The sequence below is a fragment of the Musa acuminata genome, chromosome BXJ1-5, assembly GCF_036884655.1.
Source record: "Musa acuminata AAA Group cultivar baxijiao chromosome BXJ1-5, Cavendish_Baxijiao_AAA, whole genome shotgun sequence".
Lineage (NCBI taxonomy): Eukaryota > Viridiplantae > Streptophyta > Magnoliopsida > Zingiberales > Musaceae > Musa > Musa acuminata.
Genome location: NC_088331.1, coordinates 4,575,730 through 4,600,664, shown reverse-complemented (window position 1 = coordinate 4,600,664; position 24,935 = coordinate 4,575,730). Strand labels below are relative to the sequence as shown.

Sequence of the window (24,935 nt, the reverse complement as noted above, 5' to 3'; positions counted from 1 at the left end):
CCGGTCAAACGGACCGGAACACAGGCTGAGGCGCATTAACACCTACTCAAGCTCGGTTCTTCACGCCACGCCAAACCAATGTCAGACGCAACCAGCCTGCCCCCTGCAAGCGGGCACATCAGGAAACAGTAAGCCTCCCTATAAATACCCTCGCACTCTGAACGAGCGGGGGAGGACAGAAGACAGAGGGCAAGACACTCTAAAACACTTCTTCTTCCGAAACCCCCTCCACATATTCTTCTAACTTGATCGTCGGAGGGGTCGGGTCGAGCTTCCCGACCCGACCCTTGTGCAGGTGCGAAGCCGGGAGACCCTGCCGGACGCGCGGACGATGAGCCCCCACCCGGAGGAGATGGCGAACCCGTCCCGATCGGACCATCGCACCGGACCGACCCCACGGGCTCGAGGCACGCCCCTGGGAGATCTCCGTCGTCCGGACCCGAACCGAGCCGCGTCTGCCCCGAGGTCACGGCTCAAAGTTGTTTCCCGCAACACATGGCATATCCAATAAAATTTCCTTTCTCTAATCTTATCTTGCCCACAGATATGGTGGTCAGAGGATGGGCCAAGTGTTATAAGATTGCTGTGGGATCAAAATCAGTGGGTCATCTGCTGCCTTCGATCCCAACCTTTACTCGCGTGTGGGTCGTCGTCAAACAGGATGAAGCTATCACCGGCGGCCGAGTCGAAAAGTAAGACGGCAGATTAATGATCATCCAAAGATTTTGATCATGAATCTTTCTATGCCTAATCTCGCTGCACTGAGGGCTGTAGTGTCGCGATCTAAAGCTGGATCGATTGGGAAGACACAAAAGCATCACAATCTGTTTAGATTATGGATATAGATCGTGCGGGTAAAAAATAAAAGTATGACAAACACTATAGTTGATCTGAGAATAAATCTATATGTTGATTCATATCCGTAATAGAGAGACGCACGTGGGTGTCGTTGATTTTTGGGAATCAGACAACAACGTGGTTGTCATTTCAAAACCGAAATCCAGTCAGTTGTCGAAAGCGGCGGACCCACCCGCTTCACGCGTCGCACTTGTCATGTATAATTAATTATTTTAAATATTTTGATCTATATATTTAAAAATATATTAATATTTTTATAATTATACGTATGAAATATCTGATCTATTTATCCTCACTTCGTTAATTTTATTAACAAAAATATAAAAATAAAAAAAAAATAATTTTAATGTTCTAATTGGTAGGGACGAATGCATCAATAATGGTGGATAGTAATACCATTAGAATTGTGGGTAACTATTATGGATGAGAAAAACGACGACGGGAGATGAGGATTGCTTGATAATTGCATCGGTATTGACATAGATATTAAGCAGCGTTGTTTTGCATATGCGTTGGTGCTGATATAGTTGTCGAGCAACATCGCTTTACACTTGCATCGACATCGACATAGATGATAGTGACTGCCACAGCATCTATGGCGAAGATGGTGGTCGCCTCGTCATTAACCCGTTAGGCGAATCACTCGACTCGAACCTGGGGTCGCTAGAGCTTTTGCCGCTCCCCTCGTTATTGTGTCACTTCCGACATGCATGAAAAGGGTGAGATGGGAGGCTCGTCGAAGTTCTACTTGGAGCAATTATCGTTGATCAGGAGGGAAAGTTCTAGAAGGTTAGCATGCGAGCAGTTGTTAAGCTCTCAACAGATGATACAACATGTGAGTCTCGGAATGTGATGCCGAGTACGTCATCATACCCATCATTGACATAGTTATCGAGTGGCCTTCATCTTTCGTCGTCGTTCATCTTATCCACAATAGTCACCCGTGATCCCCAACGGTACCATCGTCCGCCATCACTAATTAAAATATTAAAATTATATTTTTTTTATTATTTATTTTTATATTTTCATCGGTAAAACTAATGACTGAATCTAAATATTTAACTTTAGAAATATCAATATAATTTTTTAAAATATAGGAACCATAATGATAAAGATAACTAACTAAAAGAGATAATCTATACTTAGCTTATGTACTAACTAGCTAATTAGATGAGAACCAAGAAAAAATGACTTTTTTCTTTGTAACATTTAGTATCTCATGCATCAATTACATTTGTAAAGATAAAAGGGTGATACATCGAAAACCACCTAAAATATAAGATTTTTCGAACGAAATCAACCATAATAGAAGGATATACGTACGTACATGATGCAATAAAGCAACGGAGTCGGACGATGGCCGATCCCGCCTTGATCGAATCCATCACTTGCCTCACTAAAGAATCAAATAATGATACTCTCCGATCGAATGGTTAAGCAACGGAACCATTCCAATGCTCGACCTCCAATGGTTAGTTAGTTTATTATCTCTCCGACGTTGGAGTTAATTGGACTCCTCAAATCACTACATATTACATCAAATTCATAGATCCCACAAACAAACATGACCATATCGTCAAGATTTATATTTTGACCTTTCTGAAATTACTACTGCGTCTCCATCGATTCATCACTGAAAACAGATTAGAAATTACCAGTGCGATCACATCCAGCTCACAGTGGACGTGACGCATGCACACTGCACCACTGCGGTCCTCCCTCGAGACCATCAAATGGACGAGTCACAATCCATCGTCAGACGTCCTTACCCGCTCAAAAATCTCCGCCCCTTCCGCCTCGGTGTCCTCACAGCACAAACCATACGACGTCGACAACGATGATACCAGACAAAATATGTCGAATTGGAACGGCACTTTGCGTGCTGCTTCCGGTGGACTTATCCGCGTGTCGCCGCCCGTTTTGTCTTCTCCGGTTTCTTAATCGAGCGTATCCCACCGCCACCGTCCACGACGTCTGCAAACTGTCGCAAAACGCAGTTGCGTATATACACCCTCTCTCTTCCCTCGTCTTTGCTTCCCTGTAAAGAAATGAGTTCGGTCTTATCTCTTTCTGTATAGTCTCTGTTTTCGATAGCTTTGGGCTTTGTCATCTCCCCTGTACTTGTTGTTGCGTTCGAGGTTTGCTGGTTTATGGAGGACGAGTTGATTCCAGGGCTGCCGCAGGAGATCGCCCGCGAGTGTCTCATCCGCGTCCCCTTCGACGCCTTCCGCACCGTTCAGGCCGTCTGCAAGTTCTGGAAGCACGACCTCGAGTCTGCGTCCTTCCACCGCCACCGGAAGTCCGTGGGCCTTGACCGGCCGGTGGTCGTGCTTTCCCAGTCCGAGCCCGCCCCGGTCGTCGCGGCGTCCGCCAACGGCGAGAAGTCGTACCCGTCCCGGTTGCTCTACCGCCTCGCGCTTTTCGAGCCGACAACCGGCGCCTGGAGCTCGCTGCCACCGATCCCCGGGCGGCCCCACGGCCTCCCGCTGTTCTGCCAGCTGGCCGCCGTCGGGAGGGAGCTGGTGGTTGTCGGCGGGTGGGACCCTCGCACCTGGGCCGCCTCCGACGAGGTACACGTCTACGACTTGGTGTCCGGAGCCTGGCGCCGCGGTGCCCCCATGCCGGGCACACGGCGCTCCTTCTTCGCGTGCGCGGCCTCGGAGGAGCGCGCCGCGGTGTTCGTGGCCGGCGGGCACGACGAGAGCAAGAACGCGCTGCGGTCGGCGCTGGCCTACGACGTGGCGGCGGACGCGTGGATGCAGCTGCCCGACATGGCGCGGCAGCGCGACGAGTGCCGCGGGGTGTTCGCGAGCGGCTGGTTCCACGTCGTCGGGGGTTACCCCACGGAGGCGCAGGGGCAGTTCTCGCGGAGCGCGGAGACCTTCGACGTCGCCGCCTGGCGGTGGAGCGCGGTGGAGGAGGGGAGGCTGGAGGAGGCTGCGTGCCCGCGGACGTGCGTGGTGGGCGGCGACGGGAGGGTGTACATGTGCCGGCAGGCGGGGCAGGCAGTGGTGCTGGAGGAGGGCGGCGGGGCGTGGCGCCGGGTGGCGGAGCTGCCCGGTGAAGTGCGGGTGGCGCTGCAGATGGTGGCGTGGGAAGGAGGGTTCATGGTGTTGGGGTCCGGGACCCTGCGTGGGGCCCAAGTGGCCTACATCGTGGATATTGAAAGCGGGGAGGGGAAGGGGATGAAGAAGTGGCGGAAGGTTGAGTTGCAGAGGGAGTATTCCGGCCATGTCCAAGCTGGCTGCTGCTTCCACATATAATAATCACATCAATTTTAGGGTGGGGATGGGGGAGTTTCGTTTCCGTCCTCTCTCCGCATGATGTAAATTATACATACATACATGCTTTTACTTTTCTTATTTTTATTGTGATTTTTGCCATGATTTGCATGCTGATAACAAATAGATTACTACTGATCCATATGTAGCTCCTCTGGGCACTCGCGAGTTCGAAGAGACGACGAACAAAAGGACCCAAATGACTTGTTACAATAACTATTTCACTATACCAAATTAATGATTGTACAACATAAGGCTACCGTCTCCATAAAGAAGTGAAAACACAAGGAAGGTATCCTCAGGCTAGATTTGTACTGTGCTGGGAGTGTGTGTGTCTACGAGAAATATCACGGGTGATCCTGTTCTAACATGGCAAACTAACTCTAACTCGATCACACGACACATTTTGGTACCATTAAAAGACAGCAACTATGTTTACCGCGCGGGTTGTTGATAATAGTGGTTCTTTTCTTTCTTCTTGGCGGCAGCAAGCTTGGCACTCCTTGCAGCAGCTTCGACAGCTGCAGCTCTTGCGGCTGCATCCATCTCTTTATTTAATTTCTTCTTTTTCGTCGAAGCTACCTTCTTTATTTTCTCCTTGACATCAACCGCAGATGCATCTTCCTCTTCGGGTTCGGTGTTCCGATCCCGATCGGAAGGCTGTTCCTGTGGTTCTCTGGTGTCCTTGGATGATTTATCTTTCTTTGCCTTCTTTTTCTTGGAACTTTTGCTTTCTGATGGCGCAGGTGCAGGTGCATTTTCCTTTTTATCTCCATCTATACTTTGCTCCAATGCAATATGCACAAACCCAGAGTGATCATAATATAGAAGCATGCGTGATAATATTTCAATGAAAAGTATAGTGATCATGCAAAAGCTTAAGCATTACCATTTGTTTCATCTTGCACAGAATTACTATCTTCGACTGAGATACCCAGCTCAGCCAGAACTGCATTTAGTTCCGCCATTTCTTTTTTCTTCAACTCCTTTTTTGATAGTTGTCGATCTGTATCTTTGGTCGTTACCGGAGCAGGAACAGGCTTCCCGATGACAGGTTCGGTTGCGACAGGAACCTCATCTTCATGTTCAGGCTCCTCCTCTACATCAGAATCATCACCCTCGTCAAGGCCATCATCTTCACCTTCGCTTTCCTAAAGAACAAAAATAAGCTTGCTCAAATATAACCAAGTGACCGGAAAAAGCCATACATGTGAGAACGAATTACAAAAGAGATGTGAGGCAGCTCTTATTCCTATATCAAAATCATTGACCACAATCTACAAATAGCACATGAGAAGGATTGTAATAAGCAATAAAATCGGACAAACGAGAATTTCGTAAAACATATGCTCATATTGAGCACTCAGACATAGAGACAAATGCGTTTTAGAAATCGATTATCAGCATGAATCTTCAAACATACCAAATTAATTTTCCAAAATTCCTTCACCCATCATTCTAGCATCCTGTAATTTTCAGTTGAATCAACTTGTAATCTCCAAGGTCATTCTTCTAATTCTACTTACTCAGCTACAAATATTATTAATTTTAGGTCACATCACTAACATGGTAGACTTGAACAATGTAAGTGACACAGAAAGCATCACAAACAAAATTTACATCCAGACAATGAGGAAAAAATAATTGAAAATTATGTGCATAAATTTCCACATATGGAGAACAATAAAGGACATGAGTTAATTCTTAAGATCAAGGGTGAATTCTTGATGCAACTAGGAAAAGGAAACAGTTATCTATGTGGAAAAAGCACCATCATAACTCCATCTAATTACTCAGCAGAACTATTCCAATGCAGCATATTTACACATTACAACTTTCATAGCATTTAACGGCCCAAACTTGTGATATGAGGACTCTGCCAAAACTCTCTTGAAGAAGAGATGGAAAAAGCAGAAATTAGCACCTAGGAAAAGTCGTTGACAGGAATCAAAGAGAAGACAGTTGTTCAGTATAATTTTTGTGAACTAAAACATTTATGTTGTTCTTTCCACCATGATTACAAAAAATATGAAAAGAATAAAAGATTCGCCAGACTCCTATAAGAGAAATATCTTTGATTTCTCTGATATTTCAGAAGCAATCTAGTGAAAAACTGCTCATGATCTTCTTAGTTGACATTCCAATATGAAAATCTAAGTAAACAATCAAAAACATCATCAAATTCTCTTCAGATATGGAACTCTGGCCAGTAATTTATTGTAACCAATACATTAACCTAGATATTAGATTATAGAATCACTAGCAACCCGAAGTACATTTAGATTAAAGTAACTACAACATCTGCCCTTTAAAAAGAAAACAAAATTTGACTTCACTTTTAATAATCCTCCAAAAGCATGGGACGAAGTCTCACTGAGGCTGTCATATATCAGAGTAAAACAAGAGGTTCTGGATTTCTTCATCAATATCAAGGGGGTGAATTGTCATATACCTGCAAACCATTCATCAAAAAATAAAAAAATAAACCCTATTTCTTCTGAAAAATTTACCACATAGGAGATATGAACTAATGCATTTCTAGGAAAGATTATTCATTTTTTCAGTTGTTTCCACTTTCCAAAAGAAAGATACGGTTGAAGAGAGAAACCAGCCCTTGGTCAATGAAATTTGTTAAAGAAGAAAAGAAAGTCAAGCAGATGCAAAATCAAACTTTGCTTCTTCTGCAAGTAGTAGAGCCATAGAAATATGACATCAAAGATGAAACTGGAAAAAGAAAGCAACTTATCTTTTTCGGCTTCACATAGTAATAATATCTTTCGTCAAACTAAGATTTTTTATTGCCAATAAAACTCTTCTTCCATCATGCACGATGATTTCCAATTCTTAAGATTTAACTTTCTCATGACAAGTCACAGCTCTCCCATGATACTACTAACAGTGTTCATTAAAGCATCCTCCAGTATTTTTTTCCCGAGCATCTTCCAGTATTCTTTTTCAGATTCCACAATTTGTAACATTATTCCATTCCAAACAACTGATGTTCGTTGATTTGTTTCTCTGTGTCAAAGACATTTTCATGCATTAAATACTTGCTGCATTCTTAGGCAGTAAGTACATATGGATGAGCTGTTCTAGACCCTCCCAAATTCTTTTGTTCTCTTATGTATCATATTCTAAAGAAAAATATCAAATTTAAAACTGATCATCCACAGGCTCTGTTTCCTTTTCATGGCATCTCTATACCCTATTGGCCAACCAGCAAATAAGATAGACGATAATTATGGAAAGGCATCAATGTCAGACATTCATCAACCAAACAAATATTTCTGAGCCAACAAGTTTAAAATTGCATCTCAAACCATTGCCACACCAATACCATACATTTCATATTGCCCATATAAATCCTAACAAAGAAATAGGGAATCTAAAATACGCAAACCTCCTCAACCACGGCTGTGGCTTCCCTGTTCTGCCGTTGCTCCGTCGAACCCCAGACAGATTGTGGCGGGGCCGTGGTGGCGTAGTAATCGTCGTCATCGTCCACATCGGCCCAGGACTTCGCAGTCAGCGGCGTCGGCGCCCAGAACACCTGCCGCTGCTGCTCCGACTCCTTGGTCTGGTTCTTGGACGATCCCTTGCCCTTGGCTTCCGTGTCCGATTTCTTCTTCTTCTTCTTCTTCTTAAGCGTCTCTAGCGCGGCGAAGACGTTGGTGCTGCTAATCTTCAAGGCTCCATCGTCCCTCTTGCTTCCACCTCCTACCATCTCTCAAGCACTTCTCCGACACCGAGAATAATCCAGCCTACGGCTTCCCAAAGGGAGACTGAAGGAATGAGAAAAGGACTACTCTGACCTGATCTCGGAGATAAATCGACGGATTGGGTCAATCTCCTCCATATCGACGGCCCGATTGCTTCCAACAAGGAACACGAGATATCTTGCAAAATTCGAGGATCTTGGGAGGAGGGAATCGGCCGACGAGGGTGACGACGAGAGGGGTGGATAGGCGATTAGGGCATCGAAATCTAGTGCAGGTGGATCACGGGATTGGATTTAGGGTTCAGTGGAGAAGCGAAGCGATCCAGAGTGACTGCGAGCGAGCGAGAGAGAGAGAGAGTGACGAACAGACACCGATCGGTGTTGGACACAATCGATCGGCTCTCTTCCTTTTTATTTATTTAGTTATTTTATTTTATTTATTATTATTATTATTATTATTGTTATTATTGTTACGGACACAGAGGCAATGAGGTGTAGGGAGATGCCGCCCTCACGCCCACTCAGCGTCTCGATGGATGTTTCTCTCGCGGCAGGCTGTGCTGCGGTATCCACGCGCGGTGCTGACAAGCGACGGACACAACTCGACCAAATGACGAACAGGTGGTGGGCAAGCTCATATCAATTTGGCAGCGTCTCATTGATTTGGGATCGGAACAGTAACAGGCACAGATCACATCGCATGCTTCCAGAAAAACAACACCTCCGTTGCCCACAAACAATTCTTATGCAATAGTAGCAGAACTGCTGAAACAATCCATTATAATAACATTTTGTCTATATATTTACCAATTCACATTTCGAGATTGCGTAATTCTTCAGTTCGATCATGTAAATAGTTTCTTCTTCGTCGACCATATGCCCCCCAATGATAGCACACGAGGTTTTGCTGGTACCGTCAGCCTTCCCGTGCACTCCAAAGATGCACTTTGCCCCGTGTATGCACCGAAGGGCAGGCAGCTTCGTGGACTTTGCGATTCCCTGCAGCCATGTTCGTCGTCACCAGCTCTTAATCATCTTCCAAGAGAAGACCCATCGCTCGACCGAGGAGGAGTAGCATTAGCGAGTCCGCGATCGGTCAGTCGGACAGGCTGTGGGCGTGCCAACAGAGGAGCATCGACACGCACCGGCGCAGGATGTAGAGCCGCGTCCTCTGCTGCTTCACCATCGTGAGGCACCTCCGACCAAGGCCGGCGTCGTCGGTCGATCGCCGACGTGACTCCGCGCTGACGGAGCCGTAGCTGTGGCCGGGGGAAACAGCCATAGCAGGCGGAGAGGATTAGTTGAATGACGAGAAGCCAGCTCGGTTGTTTATAACGCATGCACCGAGCGACTCTCTCTCTCTCTCTCTCGAATGGCCCCATCGCCATCGTCACGTCCTAACGCTTCCGTGTGCAGGTGTGGCATGCTTTGCAAGGAACGAGAGAGATGAACATGGATTAGCCTTGTTGTTTAGCGTTGTGATAATGACTAATGATGAGATGATGTAGAGATTATGTACCCCACGATCCATAATATCGAGTCATAATGGCAACGCCATGACGTGCGTTCCACCATGGAAATATATGCCGAAGCATATAGGAGGTGAAGACAAAGACTGAGTCAGATCCAACAGTTCTTATGCCGTCTTCAGGTTAGGTATCGATCTGTATAATATTAAGGACTACGTAGCTACTCAATTGCTTTTCCTTTTAAACATGATTTGATGCCTCATCCACAATCCCATTTCTTAATCCAAAGGACAAGCTATGATGTCAGGGCCCGCAAGCTTCAATTAGTGTGATGGAGACATCCGAGAAGACGAGAAAGCGAAGCTTGTTGTACTTTTGCTTAACCACAGGGGTATCTGTACCATAAAATACTGGAAGATACTTATCATGATGGCACCTCAATCATGGATCATTGAGCAATCAGGTGATGTTTCATCTTTAGGTTGCTTCAGATCAAAGATGAATATATGGGAAGAATAATGGTACATTTGTGGATTGACAACAAAGGAATACATGTTTAGGGAGGATAATGATCCTATACACAAAAAGAAAGATGGATTATTCCATATATATCATATGGACATTGCTCGGTGGATTTGGAAGAAGAATGTGGTGCTGGCTCATCTTCTCTGGAAGTTGAACACCTTGATCGAGAAGGCGAAGACGAAAGCAAAGAGCACGGTGAAGCCGACCACTGCAACAGCCACGACGCCCAGGAAGTCATGCCGGAACCCGAAGAATCGCCTGACGTATTCCTCCACCGACTCACCACCCTCCATTGTAGTTTGGTTGTCGCCGAACTGTGAGGCAACGAGCCCATACAGCGTCCACGCCACCGGGCAAGCCCACGAGTACCATCTCCACCACACAGGGATCCTCTGCAACCAGCAAGCAGCAGCCTCGATCAGCACCTCGATTCTTGACAAGGAAGTGTGATTCGAATGGGGTTCAAGTAATACTTACAGGCCGAGGAATGAGAAAGCCGGCGAATATGTTCCAGATCGCGTAGAATGCGGTGGAGACGATGGCGGCGATGTCGCTGTTCGGCGTCATGGCCACCGCCATCATCCCGTAGAACGTGAAGTACATGAAGGTGAAGAACATGAAGAAGAGGTACCAGAAGAACTTCTCCATTGTCCACTCAAAACCAATCATACTGTAGACGATGAGTCCGTATAACACAGTCTGGAGGAAGATGTGCGGGATCTCAATCAAAACCTGCAGGGATTGGAGTAACGTGAGGAGTGAACTTGGACTAAGAACCGAAAGTTGAGTTCGTTGGAACAGAGCCAATACCTGCGCAAATGCATAAGGAAGAGCAGAGTACATCCCTGCAGCCTTCTCTCTGTAGAAGACGGTTCGCTCTACGTCGACGATCGGTTGCACAGTTTGGCCATTCTGTATCCCGATGAAGAGGACTGCAGCGTACATGGAGCCCAAGGAGTTCAACAGGTCCTGCTTCGTCGTCCTGTAAGAGTTTTATGCCATTAACGAGAGAGCTCTTCCACTGATGGATCTAAAGAGACCGAACAGAGAGACCTACACTTTCTGTCCGAGTTTCCAGAAGATTGTTCCAAATATCAAGGCGATGACAGTGGTGAAGAAAATTCTGGTGGCAGTGTAAGATGGATTTCGCCAGTATGACTTGTGCTGCTTCCACAAGCAAGCCATGCATTGTGTGAGGAAGGATTGCGAGTACTGGGTGGGAAAGAACAGGTCTTTTGAACCAGGAGGAGGAGCACTTAGTTCGCCGATCAAAGCTTTGTTTCGCCTGCAACAATTCGGACCACAGAGTGAGCACCATATCTGCTATAACACCAAATGCTATCACTACAGTTTCAGGCTTGACCTACCTGTGCAAGTCAGAGTTCTTATAGATCTCAGCGAAGTCAACGCCTAGCATTTCTTCCTGGGCCAAAGTGGTCACCTCCAACATCCATGTTGCAGGATTGTAGCCATCTTTGATCTTTCGAACCCCTTCAACTCCCTAGACAAGATTAAACACACAGCGACATTAAGTGCCAATGATACAGAAGCTCATGAAGCAGCTGTCTTCTTCTTCATGTCGTGCGAAGCAGGGCTCACCTCGAAGTAGTTGATCAAATGACATGAATTGCGCCCCAAGGGACCAACATATATTTCTTCCCCTCCTCGTTTCATCAAGAAGAGCTGCAATGTTACAGAAATAAGATGTCAATTTCCGCACACGAACATATGGAGAGATTAGACCGAACTGCAGTTGGTTTCAGTGACACTGCACCTCATCGAAAGCTTCGAAGATGTCGATGCTGGGCTGGTGGATGGTGCACACCACGGTCCTCCCTGTATCCACTGTGTTCCTCACTGTTCTCATAACAATGGCGGCAGCCCTGGCGTCCAGCCCAGAAGTCGGCTCATCCATGAAGATGATCGAGGGGTTGGCAACAAGCTCGACAGCAATGGTGAGCCTCTTGCGCTGCTCCGTCGACAGACCATTGACGCCGGGCAGTCCTACCAGCGCCCCCCGCAGCGATGTCAGCTCTACCAGCTCCATGACCTCCTCGATGAACATCTGCACCCAAATATTACGATTGAGCAATCGGTAATGTACAGAAGCGGATAAATGGATTCCTCGAAGTATAGAGGCACCTACTTTTCTTGTTTCAGCGTCTACTTCAGGAGGTAATCGAAGCCATGCGGAGTAGAGGAGAGATTCATAGACTGTAACATGGGGAGAGTGGATGTCATTCTGTTCACAGTAGCCAGAGATTCGAGCAAATGTTTCTTGTTTCTTAGGATAGCCAGATATGCAGATGTTTCCATCTATGTATCCACCGGTCTTCCTGCCGGCAAGCACGTCCATTAGGGTGGTTTTTCCTGCTCCACTTACACCCATCAGGGCTGTGAGAACTCCTGGCCTGAAAGCTCCACTGACACCCTTCAGTAGCACTAGCCGATCCTCTTCGATGCCTTTGTCTTTCATTTCCTGTCAGAGTCAAAGTGTTTAGCATCTTTAATGTTGTTTGTGCGAACATGTTTGCGAGATTACATGTTGGGGAGAAGATGAACCTGTGGCATGTCGACGGAGTATTGGATGTCGTCGAAGGTGATCGAAAGAGGAGCAAAAGGAAGCACCATCCCCTTTTTCCGGTTCTCTGTGGACGATTCATTTCTTGTGGCCCTTCCACCATCTCTCCCTGCATTTAGACACGAGTGGTCTCAGAACTTTAGCGTCGTTCTCGCTTGTTTGAGCCGTAGAATCTATCAGTAGTTCATGACCAACCTTTGGCGGCTGCAGGCAACATCTCAACACGCTCGCCAGTCCTGTTTGCCTGTTTCTCCTTCAGCTCCTCCTCAGAGATGACTGCCTGACCTTTTCCTAATGCTGCATGAATCAAGTTAGGAATTAGTATGTATGATGACACTCCTCATCAAAGATCTCAAGCTGTTCATAACTCGTAGACACTCACGATCAAGCCAGTCGAGAAAGAAAACGAAGAGGATGTTGAACAAGAAGATGTATCCAAGCAGTCCAGCCGCACCAATCCAGTACCAGTTCGAATCGACAAAGATTCCACGAGCGTGGAGGATTTGGACTCCCAATGTGTCAGGACTCTCCGTTAAATTAACCTGTGCCGAACAGAGAATTCAGTTTGAAGGAAATGCCAAGATGATCGGTGAAGATTGTTGTTTGATGCACAAAGAGAAGATCAAAGAATGAGAAAATTACCTTTTGCCAGCTGTGGCCAAGGAATTCGTTCACTGCGATGGCATTCTGAGCATACATAAGAGGAGATGACCAGTAGCCCCAAATCCACCATTTCTTGATATGATCTGCGAGGAAGGTGAGGAACAAGTAAGCACCGGTTGGTGTTGCCAAATTGGAACCGAGAGATCGTCACTGCACCGATGAGGTAAAAGATCTTTACCTCGAGATATTAGGAATCCGCCGAGAACTAAAAGAACAAGCTGTGCAAAGGATCCAAAAGTGTCTGCAACCACCATCTCCCTCCCGACAGCAGCAAGGAGCCGAAAGAGTCCAGATGCCATCTGACTGATTAAGACCAGCAGCAGATAATGTCTGAAGAACCTGCAGGACGACAATGTTTATGGCATCAAAAGATGCGACGTCGAAGACATATCCTGGAAGAAGTTGCTGCGTTTCAAGCAATCCAACCTTTCGATGTTTGGATCGAAACCGATGACATAGTACGTCATGCCAATCCACACCGCACACTCCAGAAAGGAGATGGGGATCTTCAGAATCCATGTCGGCAGCGCATAGGCCCATGAAGGGTAGAAGAGGAGGTCCCTCTGCTTGTAGAATATGGGAAGCTTTGCGATGCTCATGGCAAGCTCAGCAAACCCATTGAACAGATGCGTAACCAGCCCCAGAAACATGGCTCCTAAGAAGATAACTCCATCCTCCACCGATTTACGAGGCATCTTCGTGCGGAGGAAGACCGTCATCGCGATCGTTCCAAGAATTATAAGCTGTTCACAGGACAAAAGGAATCAGGCAAGGCTTCAGATCGGTAGAACTGTGGTGTTGTCATCATGGCTATGCGATTACTCACCTGCACCACTTTGAAGATGTAAACGAAGGAGTTGCGCTTCATCAGCAGCCACTCCCTCGAAATGGAAGCTTTGAGCAGCTCCGTCTTGCTAATCCCGTACTTTGTGGTGGTCAGCGCGGCAGGGTGGTTTCGTTTCCTATCGAACGGCACGCTGAGCTCTTCCCCGAGCTTGCGGCCGACATGGAACGTCTGAAACGCTTCTGCGAACTCGTTGACTGAAACGTACCTATAAGGCTCGTCTTCGATTGACCAGTACTGGTGCTGATCCTTTCTTGAGGTGACCTGTTCATCCGAAGAGTCATCAGCATCGAATCATCGATGAAATCGCGCCCAAACAGGAGTGAATTAATTGCTACTTACTTCCTGCAAGAAGTCTGCAACACCTTTCCTTTCGGGACACCTGAAACCCATCTTTTCGAAGAACTCGAGGACATTCTCGCGCGGACCCTGGTAGACGATTTGCCCCTCGGACAGGAGAATGATGTCGTCGAACAGGTCGTACGTCTCGGGAGCTGGCTGAAGCAATGCAATGAGGGCAGTTCCTCCGAGGATGTGAACGGATTGGCGCAGGGAGTTGACGATCTGGTAGGTGGTGGAGCTGTCGAGACCAGTGGAGATCTCATCCATGAAAAGCGCCTTGGCCGGTCCAACAAGCATCTCACCTGCAACACAACCACGAGAGGGGCTTTACTCATGTGTTTGCTCTTCCTCTTGTCCCCGTGTTTGATTCTTCTCACTAGAATTTACCTGTCGTCACGCGCTTCTTCTGTCCACCAGAAATCCCCCTTATCATTGCATCTCCTACCATCGTATCGGCGCATATTTCCAGACCCAGGATCTGTGAAACAAGAAATTAGCTTCTCTTCTCTGCCTCGATGTAATCCGATTTGCATTAGTATCATCTTGTTCTTTGTAATGGAACATACCTTGAGAATATAATCTGTGATCACACTCTCCTGGCCTTCAACGGATATAGCCTGTAGGCATCGCAAATCACGCTCAGCAAACGAAGGATGATAATTCTGGAGGTATTAGTTTCTTGTGTCACCATATCAAGATCGACTGAGCGGGTTTCTTACCTTCATGTAGACATCTATGTCAGGATCTGGCTTGATGTTTGCTTCCTTTTCTCTTCTCGACAGCTCTGTCAACATGTCTGCAGCGCAGTACGCAACTCATAAGTTCTCTGTTCTTCACAAAAACGTTAGCCAAAATATTCTCTTCTTGACCTACCATAGCGAGTTCCGACTCCCTGGCATCTCGCAGAGAAATTCAAAGTCTCTCTCACCGTCATCTCCCCTATGTGAAGATCATGCTGCCCGATATAAGCTGAGGTCCTCTGAGGCACAAACTCATCCATGTCATGACCATTGTAAGTCAGTCTTCCAGATTCCTGATATGGGCAGATGATCCACTCTGTTAGAATGACTCGTTGATGTTTTAGCAATCTACCTTCGGTTCTAATCATGTTTTTGTTATGTTACCTTCAGAGTTGAATCAAGCTTTCCTGCCAGAGCTAACAACAGGGTAGTCTTCCCAGAGCCCGGGGGTCCTAAGAGCAGAGTCATTCTGGATCATACAGAAGCATGTCAAGCTGTGTGGGAACTCGGAGAATTTGTGAAGATGGTGGATAATCTAGTTTGTGGATCTCTTTTTCTTACCTGCAAGGTCTAATGATCCCACTGATGTCGTGAAGGATCGATAGCGGCCTCTTTCCGCTTGGAACCATATGAAGGTAACTCAGCACATCCTTCATTCGCAGAAGCCAGAAACAGATTCAGAAAACACTACACAAGCAGTATCGAAATTTTCTTGTTGGAAGTCTGAATTACCGCGATCTTGTTGTAGAAGAAGTTGAAGAAGGTTGGAACGCCACGGTTCCCCACGTAGGCTTCTGCATCAACAGTGAGATGCTCGAACCTGACCTCGATCGTTGGGTTGTCGATGCCAACTCTGCAGGAGGGATATGGATATCAATCAACGCCAGCACCATTACATGTAAGAAGACTACAAACCGAAGCAGAAGCTCACCTCTCCATTCGATTCCGAAGCTTGAGAAGAAACCTCTCGTTGTCCTCCTCGGCGGTCCTCACTAACCTCTCCAGCAATTTCTTCCGGTCCTGCATGCCAAGATCCTGAATGTCCACTTCCTGCTTGTCTCCGGCTTCTCCTGTCATGATCCCCTTCCTCATGCGGTCGTAGGTGGGCAGCTTCTCGAGCGCCGCCCACTTCAAGGCCTCCTCGTCATCTTCGTCCCGACCCGACCTCCCGAAGACGTCGGCAGAAGAAGTTCGCCACGAGGAGACCGACCGCCGTATGCTCCCTCTCATGCTCCCCCCGATGCTTCCCAACCTGTAGTTGCTATCCATGCTTTCGATCTCAGACTACCTCACCTAGCAGCTCCACCGAAAGCTCTACAATCGGCACCGGGATAGCACAGGCCGCAGTGTTTATCTCGGAGACGTGGTTTCCCTATGAACAGCCGGACATGGACGTCCTATCTTCCCTCCTTCTGGCGGAGAGATTTCAATGGTACAGGTGGGTCTGTTAGCAGTGAAGACAATGGCCGTGCTCTGGGGGTCTAAATACGGGTTGTGATGATGGCATCAAGTCCAAAACTCTCAAGCCAATGGCGAGAAGAAGTCATCGACGAAGCTTCCCGGGTCAACTGTAGCACGTCTACGTTGACCGTTGAGGTTTGAATCCGAGCAATCCGACGGCACCACTCGCAAGTCCTCGGTCGCTCCATTAAAGCCGAAGCCATCCTTGGTCAAAGTGACCGGAAGAAATCATGAACGCTGCCATTTCACCAAACAGTTTTAACTCTAATCATCGTGAGTGGATTCTGCCGTATGAATCACTCCGGGCTGCTGTTTCCAGATGCTAGCGTACGAGAGCCGCAACAGAGCACCCAAATGGTCTTCGCGGACGGAAGAGAGAGACAAGAATGAGTAAAACCTTTCGGCATTTAGTCTCTGTCAGCCTGCCGTTCTTTAATTGCTCTATTATTTCTGACATCCACAGGTCAATGATCATGGAAATGACTCCACTGCTCTTGCTTGCTTGGCATCAACTCTAAAGAATCTCTGCACTGTGCTTGGAACTTTGGGTTCGGCTACGATTCATGTGGAATACTTGAAGAACCAGCATCTTTATGAACCTGTTTAATTCAAAAAATAATCATGTTTAGAAGGATGTCGACATGTTATTTGCAATTCAATTCGCACTTCTGTTTTCTCCTGCTAAAAGTCAATTTCGGCCTTCTGACATCGACCCAATAGTTCAGAGGCAGCTCAACCACATGCTGCCGGCTCATAAATATGGCCGTATATAATAATCAGAAACTAGTCTATCTATTTAATTATTCACATTGTCTACAGTTAGCTATCTTTTTCATTGTTTGAGAAAAGTTTGATGGGGTCGATTTGAATAATTATATTCTCATTATTTACTGTCCAAAGCGCATCTCTCGATCACGGCCCTCCGAATCCAATCTCTGATCTGTGCGTCCACCGTAACGCACAAGGCACGGCAGACGTGGTCACGGGTCTCAGTTAGCTCAGGAGTCCTGCGACGCTTTTGACCCGATCACGTGCATCCGATCCGGATCGGACGGCTTCGGTGGCGTCTTCTGATGGCCGCATCTCGCGGGTCGCGGTTGCGATCTCAAGCATCGACTTGGACCGGGTCCTAAGCCACCCGGTCTGTTGACCGTTCCATCCAGCATTGGAGAAAAGACGAGGTTTTGGAGCTTTCATCTTCTTCCTCCGTGGGCTTGTTTTGCTCCTAAGCCACCCAGTGCTGACACGAAGATGATGGAGGTCAAAAGGTTCTTTTTCCATTTCTGACCTATTCTCTAGATTTGCTCTGAGAGCTTAAGCAACAACTCAACAGTGATACACGGTGGAGGATCAGGTCCTAGTTTTGCATGCAGCAGCATATAATTAGGTTCCCTAATAATATTATCATCCTGGCATTTGGACCTAAACTTAGCTGCCTGTGATTCTAAACTTTCCATGTTCTCAGTGCCATCACTAAGACTTGCTTAGCAGAGACTATGTCAACTTCACATCGTAATCTAGCTGAATCAGTCTGTAACTGGTCTTCGATCATCTAGGCAGAGAAGATAGCCTATCTCAGCAATGCCTTTTGCTGTGTTTAGTGATAACATCATGAAGGGGTAGCACTCTGCTATAAGTAGGACCATATGATTAAACTGAACTCTCTTCTGAAGACATCTAATGCTTGGAACTGAAGCATTGACTTTCTATATTATGTGCATGGTTGAGAAATTTTGTGAAGGAGATAGTCAAGCAATCTATAATACTACAGAATTCTCAAGAATTGACTTAGTATGCCATATTGTGATGAAAATTTTCTCATCATCAATGCACTTATGGACCCACAGGATTCATCCTGCAGCGCTCTTGACCTCCTAAAGTCTCATCTCTAAGATATCAGTGAATCACGATGGTAATGTCAACAATTGGGTTAACTTGCAAGTTTGAATGAGCAATATGTGATCCGAACATTTGAGTTACCAGTTCATGATGATTTCCATTCAAAAACAAAAGTTGCCCTACTCTTTCATCAATCATTTCAGCTGAAACAAAGTAGGAAAAAATTCACACCATCATTGTGTTCTACACCTAAACAAATCAGGATAATAAATTTATGTTCTACACATAAAAGTCATTGTGATTAACCGAATATATGAGAAGAAACAATCTGCACTTGGAAATTTGACAAACATAATGGGTTATTGGCAACAAGTGAGAGAGTAAACAGTTCATTAACATGTCATGACTATATAATAATTGATGGAAGAAGAACTCACAAATATGTTTGATGTTAAGAACAACAGCATTAGTATAAAAAAGAACAACCTGCAAAATGGATTGAAGAAATGATTATATAGACAGCTTCAGGATGAACAGCACCAGAATTCCCTGGTTCCACCGCTTGCATCTTTGGTATCCCCCTGTAGAACTACAGTCTTTCCATTCGTGAGTGAAGGCATCTCATGCTTCTGTTGCTCCTGAGATAGGAAGACCTTCCTGCTCACTGCGTGGTAGATCTCCTCCACTACAGTCTGAAATGCTGCTGCAACATTGGAGGAGTCCAGTGCAGAGGTTTCCATGAAGAAAAGGCCTTGAGCCTCAGCTAGGGTCTTGCCCTCTGCGGTACTAACCTCCCTTGCATCCTTGAGATCAGTCTTGTTGCCCACCAGAATGGTCACGACATTCATGTCTGAGTGCACTGTTCAATGTTCATTTGTTTTAACAAGAGATAGAATTTTCAGAATTAACATGGAAATCAGAGGTTCCATCGTTCACAATGTGCTCAAACAACCACAGAACTAATGTTCAGCATTACTTACTGTGTAGTTCTTGTAACCATCGGCCAACGCTATCAAATGTCTGATGCCTGCTCACATCGTACACCAGAAGAGCTCCGACGGCTCCCCGATAGTATGCAGATGTAACAGCCTTGAAGCGCTCCTGACCGGCAGTATCCCATATCTGAGCTTTGACTTCCTTCCCATCAATGTCCATCGTTTTGGTTTGGAATTCGACCCCTATGGTCGACTTGGAGTTTGGGAAGAACTGATTCCGGGCGAATCTAGCTAGCAAATTCGACTTTCCAACAGCAGAGTCACCGATCAGAACAATTTTGAACAGATAGTCCTGACCCTGCTCTTCGTTTCCACTATATTCCATCTTTGTACTCAACTAGGTTGCTCCTCCTAGTGCAGGAATCTGATACATGTAACAAAAGAGAACGGGCGGCGATCATGCTATGAAACATGAACAGATGATTCAAGAGCATCGCCACGGCATTACTACCACAGATTCATAGACAACAGGAAGCCACTAAATCCACAAGAATCAAGACCAACGTCGACTACTTCCTTACCTCTTCGGATAACGAGCACCAAATCACGCCCAGGATCGGATCTTCGCCCTTGTATAGCTATCCCTCCGTTCTTTGGCGAGGCATTCATCAAGGGTTAGTCGCGGAGAAGGGGAAAGGGATCGAAGAGGGGGAACGATTTCTTTGGGAAGACGGGAGGGTTTGGTGCTTTCCTTTACGAGCAAGGCAGAATAGCGTCAGGTAGCCTGCACTGCCGCACCTCGTCTCGTAACAGAAGGGGACGTAGCTTGCCTAAGATGACTCGCGCTGACGGTGTACTCGGCTGTCAAACCGTTACAACCGACGCTGCAACGATATGACGGACGAGTTAATATTTATGGCGTATGAACGTAAATTAAAAGGCGGATCTAAACTCCATAAATAAGCAGGTGCGGTCCGACCCAATCAAGTGCAATACGATCAGCCGTTCTGACCTAATGTCATACTCGGATGGGCATGACGCCGAACCCGATTCGGATCCAAACTGCGTTATGCGATGATTCATTCCATTTAGCTGTGATCTCATCAGTACCGTATCGACTGATGAGCGGATATTTACAAGCATATCATGATCCGAGTGCAGTACCACAAATGTAATGCTAATGATAGGAGTTCTAAATGTTGGTCGGCTTGGACAATTGGGCTTATTGAGCTCAAATCTAGGTCAGAAAATAAAATATAGGGTTTGATACAGAGTGTGCAGCGTGCATACGGCAGGTGAGCGTACGGCGACGCACATAGAGAGAAATAAAGAGAAAAAGTAAGGTTTTAGAGATTTGTGCTTGACGATCGGTGGTCAAACGTTCTCAGTTTTGACCCAAATTTTATGTGGAGAATCCTTGCAGCAAACTCTACAATCCTAACGGTGTTGATCTATAGTTTACCCTCTCTAAGGTACTTTCCTGTAATATTCACTTTGTGAAACCTAAAATTTCGTTACGAGGAGATCCACGTAGGAAGATATAGCTAAGATCTATGATTTTGATATTATTATGATCCTCTCCATGTGAACCTGTTATCATTACTATTGATAGTGGAAGTTTGAGGTAGACTACGGTCCCGTGATTTTTTTCATATTGGGTTTTCCACGTTAAAAGATTTGGTCTCACTATGTGATTGATTATTTACTCTATGGTTTTTGTTGTGCTGGTTGATATTTTCATTTAGATATTAAGTTGGTATTTTGATAAGGAACCCATTTTGATACATAAAGAGGGAAAAAAATATTCCACTTTAACAGGTTTTTCCCAACAAGTGGTATCAGAGCATCAGGTTATTTGGTGCTAGTTTTTCTTGTATGATTGAAATGGAGTAGTTAGATGGTATGATTAAATTGAACTCATCAAATTATTCCACTTGGAGACATCTGATGAAAGATTTGCTTTATTGCAAAGATTTGTATAAGCCCATCAAGGTTAAAGATAAACCTTCTATTATGGACGATGAAGAATTGAAAGTTCAACATAGAAAAGCTATTGCCTATATTAGAAGATGGATGAATATAAACTTGCATGAGCATATTTCAGATGAAACCAGAGCAGATGTTGTTTGACAAAGGTTAAAAAATCTCTTTGCGAAAAAGACTATAGGAAATAGAATTTCTCTCCTCAAAAGGCTTGTAAATTTGAAGTATAAATATGGTAGTGGTAATATTGTTGAGTACATAAGCCTATTTCAGAGTCTTGCAAACAAGTTGGTTACTATGAAAATGAATATAGATGATGAAATGCAATGATTATTACTTCTCAACTCTTTATCAGAAAGTTGGAAAACGTATGTGGTGACTATTTGCAATTCCACGCCAGAAGGAACTCTAACTATAGATATGGTTAATGACAGTTTGCTAAATAAATGAAGATGTCAGAAGGAAAGAACATGGTGAATCTTCTTCTAGGGCATTTGTTATTGAAAAACAAGAAAAACATAGAAGAAGTCATATCAGAAATCCACATAATTATAGAGGAAGATCCAAGTCTAGAAGAGATATCAAATGTTTTCACTATAACAGACCAAGTCACATGAAGAAAAAGTGTAGGTTTTGGAAGCGAGAACAGAATGAAATGAAGAAAAATGAGAAAGAGACCAATACAGTTGCTGTTGAAGGTAATATAACTATTGTCTGTGATGAAGGTTGTGTTAGTCTTGTAGCTCAGGACAATAATTGAGTAATTGACTATGGTGCTTCATTTTATGTTACTTCTCATGGTAATTTATTTAGATCTTACATTGCTGGTGATTTTGGTAATGTCAGAATGAGAAATAGTGGTACATCTAAGATTGTGGGTATTAGAGATATTTGCTTAGAGACCAGTATTGGGAGCAAATTAATACTCAAAGATGTAAGACATGTTCCAGATATTCGTCTTAACTTGATATCTACAGGTAGACTTGATGATGAGGGCTTTGCACACTATTTTGGTGAAAGCAAATGGAAACTCATTAAAGGTTCTCTGATTGTGACAAAAGGAAAGAAACTTAACTCATTTTATGTTATGGAAGCTAAGCTACGTAAAGGAGAGATTAATGCAATTCAAAAAAGTGAAAGTATAGATCTTTGGCATAAGAGTTGCACAAGGTACATCTCTTAAATCTTGTGATCATTGCTTAGCTGGAAAAACACATAGAGTTGCATTTCAGACATATCCATCATCTAGAAGATCGGATGTTATTGATTTAGTTCGTACTGATATTTGTACTATGCAAACTAAAACTCTTGGAGGTACTCTTTATTTTGTTATTTTTATTGATTACCATTCTAGAAAAGTGTGAGCTTTTGCTTTGAAATCTAAAGACGAGGTACTCAATGTTTTCAAAGAGTTTCATGTCAGTGTTGAAAGAGAAACTGGCAGAAAGCTAAAGTGTATCCGATCAGATAATGGTGGTGAGTACAGGAGTCCTTTTGAGAATTATTGTAGGTTCTATGGTATCAGGCTTGAGAAAACAGTTCATAAAACTTCTCAACAGAACGGTGTGGCAGAAAGGATGAACAGAACCATTGAAGAAAGGATTATGTGTATGCTTTCTCATGCTAAGTTACCAAAGTCATTTTGGGGGGAGGCTATGAGAACTACAATTGATCTGATAAATCTTTCTCCATCCGTTCCTCTGAAAGGTGATGTTTCAGAGAGAGTTTGGAGAGGAAAAGATATATCTTATAATCACTTAAGAGTCTTTGGGTGTAAAGTATTTGTTCATATTCCTAAAGATGAGAGATCCAAACTTGATAGTAAAGCAAAAGCATGTATCTTCTTGGGATATGGTCATGAAGAGTTTGGGTACATATTATGGGATCCAGTGAATAAGAAGATTATTAGAAGCAGAGATGTTGTATTTCTTGAAGACCAATTGTTTGATGATGGTGATAATATTGAGAAGCCAGGAACTTCTGTTTATATTCCTTGGAGTCTGGGTCCAATTCCTTCACCTGTAGTTCATGATGATCATGGGGGAGATGAACAAGAAGATTGTGGTGAGAATATCAGTGATGATACACCTACAATTGATGATGATGAACCAACTGAACAAGCACCTCCACCACCAGTTGAGATTCCATTGAGAAGATCCACTAGAGAGCGACAATAATCTACCAAATATCCTCCACATAAGTATGTTATACTTACTGACGGGGGAGAGCCAGAAACTTACCAAGAAGCTATTCTACATGAGAATAAGAATGAGTGGGTTAAAGCCATGCAAGAAGAGATGAGATCCTTGCTTGAGAACCACACATATGACTTAGTAAAGTTGCCTAAAGAGAAGAAAACTCTCAAGAATAAGTGGGTTTACAAATTGAAGACTGAAAACAATAGCTCACAACAAAGATACAAGACACGACTAGTTGTGAAAGGATTCAGTTAGAAGAAATGTATTGACTTTGAAGAAATATTTTCTCCAGTTGTGAAAATATACTCTATCCGAGTTGTTCTTGGTTTAGCTGCCCGCTTGAATTTAGAAGTTGAGCAACTTGATGTAAAAACAGCATTTCTTCATGGTGATTTGGAAAAAGAAATTTACATGGAGCAACCAGAAGGTTTCAAAGTCAAGGAAAAAGAAAATCTAGTATGTAAGCTTAAGAAAAATTTATATGGACTCAAACAGACATCTAGACAGTGGTACAAGAAGTTTGATTCCTTTATGATGAGCCAAGGGTATGATAGAACCACATATGATCATTGTGTGTTTATGAAAAAATTTTCAAATGATGATTTTATTATTTTACTGCTATATGTGGATGATATGCTGATTGTTGGTCATGATGTTGGAAAAATTGGAAAGCTTAAAAAAGAGCTAAGTAAAGTTTTTGCCATGAAAGACTTGGGATCAGTGAAACAAATATTTGGCATGAAGATTCTTCGTGATAGGAAGAAAAGGAAGATTTGACTATCTCAGGAGACTTACATTGAAAATGTTCTTGAAAGATTCAACATGAGTAAAGCCAAAGCAGTTTGTTCTCCACTTACAGATCATTTGAAGCTTAATTCGAAACAATGTCCTACAAGCGAGAAAGAAAAAGAAGAAATGTCCAGAGTGCTTTACTCATCTGCAGTAGCCAGTTTGATGTATGCTATAGTTTGTACTAGGCCAGATATAGCTCATGCAGATGGAGTTGTCAACCGATTTCTCTCTAATCCTAGAAAGGAACATTGGGCAACAGTGAAATTAATATTAAGATATATAAGAGGTATTTCCAGGTTGTGTTTATGTTTTGACAGTGATGAACCTGTGTTAGAAAGTTACACAGATGCAGACATAACAGGTGATACTAATTCTAAGAAATCCACTTCGGGATTCTTGATGACATTTGTAGGAGGAGCAGTCTCTTGGCAGTCTAAGTTACAGAAGTATGTTGCTCTATCAACCACAAAAGCAGAATAAATAGTAATTACTGAAGCTTGCAATGAAGCTTTATGGATGAAAAAGTTTCTATAGGAATTGGGCTTGAAACAGGAAGGATATACTGTTTACTGTGACAGTAAGAGCGTCATTCACCTCTCCAAGAATTCAACATACCATTCTAGATCCAAGCATATTGATGTGAGATATCACTGGATTCGTGATATGCTTGAGTTGAAAGAATTACAGTCCGAAAACGTACATACCA

The 24,935-nt window shown here is 44.4% G+C and overlaps 4 protein-coding genes across 5 annotated transcripts; 1 reads left to right on the top strand and 3 right to left on the bottom strand.

Annotated features, from left to right (window-relative positions):
* Nucleotides 1-2,588: 2,588 nt before the first annotated feature.
* On the top strand, nucleotides 2,589-4,226 carry LOC135673169 (F-box/kelch-repeat protein At1g15670-like). The gene has a single exon (XM_065181962.1). The coding sequence runs from the start codon at nucleotides 3,009-3,011 to the stop codon at nucleotides 4,119-4,121; it is 1,113 nt and encodes a 370-aa protein (XP_065038034.1). The 5' UTR covers nucleotides 2,589-3,008; the 3' UTR covers nucleotides 4,122-4,226.
* Nucleotides 4,227-4,343: 117 nt separating this feature from the next.
* Nucleotides 4,344-8,215, bottom strand: LOC135673170 (uncharacterized). Its single transcript, XM_065181963.1, has 3 exons — nucleotides 7,540-8,215; nucleotides 5,029-5,290; nucleotides 4,344-4,915 (listed from the first exon to the last, which is right to left on the bottom strand). The coding sequence occupies exons 1-3, from the start codon at nucleotides 7,861-7,863 to the stop codon at nucleotides 4,575-4,577; spliced, it is 927 nt and encodes a 308-aa protein (XP_065038035.1). The 5' UTR covers nucleotides 7,864-8,215; the 3' UTR covers nucleotides 4,344-4,574.
* A 1,593-nt stretch (nucleotides 8,216-9,808) lies between these two features.
* LOC135673168 (ABC transporter G family member 39-like) lies at nucleotides 9,809-16,704 on the bottom strand. Its single transcript, XM_065181961.1, has 24 exons — nucleotides 15,953-16,704; nucleotides 15,754-15,874; nucleotides 15,583-15,671; nucleotides 15,406-15,490; nucleotides 15,155-15,314; nucleotides 15,001-15,077; nucleotides 14,848-14,898; nucleotides 14,669-14,759; nucleotides 14,282-14,583; nucleotides 13,922-14,203; nucleotides 13,522-13,838; nucleotides 13,274-13,434; nucleotides 13,075-13,178; nucleotides 12,815-12,974; nucleotides 12,628-12,729; nucleotides 12,414-12,541; nucleotides 11,998-12,330; nucleotides 11,626-11,916; nucleotides 11,451-11,534; nucleotides 11,219-11,352; nucleotides 10,909-11,136; nucleotides 10,662-10,833; nucleotides 10,329-10,583; nucleotides 9,809-10,243 (listed from the first exon to the last, which is right to left on the bottom strand). The coding sequence occupies exons 1-24, from the start codon at nucleotides 16,288-16,290 to the stop codon at nucleotides 9,986-9,988; spliced, it is 4,323 nt and encodes a 1,440-aa protein (XP_065038033.1). The 5' UTR covers nucleotides 16,291-16,704; the 3' UTR covers nucleotides 9,809-9,985.
* A 2,005-nt stretch (nucleotides 16,705-18,709) lies between these two features.
* LOC135673171 (ras-related protein RABA5a-like) lies at nucleotides 18,710-19,978 on the bottom strand. Of its 2 annotated transcripts, none has more exons than XM_065181966.1 (3): nucleotides 19,838-19,978; nucleotides 19,302-19,718; nucleotides 18,710-19,180 (listed from the first exon to the last, which is right to left on the bottom strand). In XM_065181966.1, exons 2-3 carry the CDS (start codon nucleotides 19,639-19,641, stop codon nucleotides 18,846-18,848), a joined length of 675 nt encoding a protein of 224 aa, XP_065038038.1. In that variant the 5' UTR covers nucleotides 19,642-19,718; nucleotides 19,838-19,978; the 3' UTR covers nucleotides 18,710-18,845. The 2 variants fall into 2 exon arrangements, with proteins under 2 accessions (XP_065038038.1, XP_065038037.1); XM_065181965.1 differs by having other exon boundaries at nucleotides 19,302-19,680; nucleotides 19,838-19,977.
* Between the last annotated feature and the right edge of the window lie 4,957 nt (nucleotides 19,979-24,935).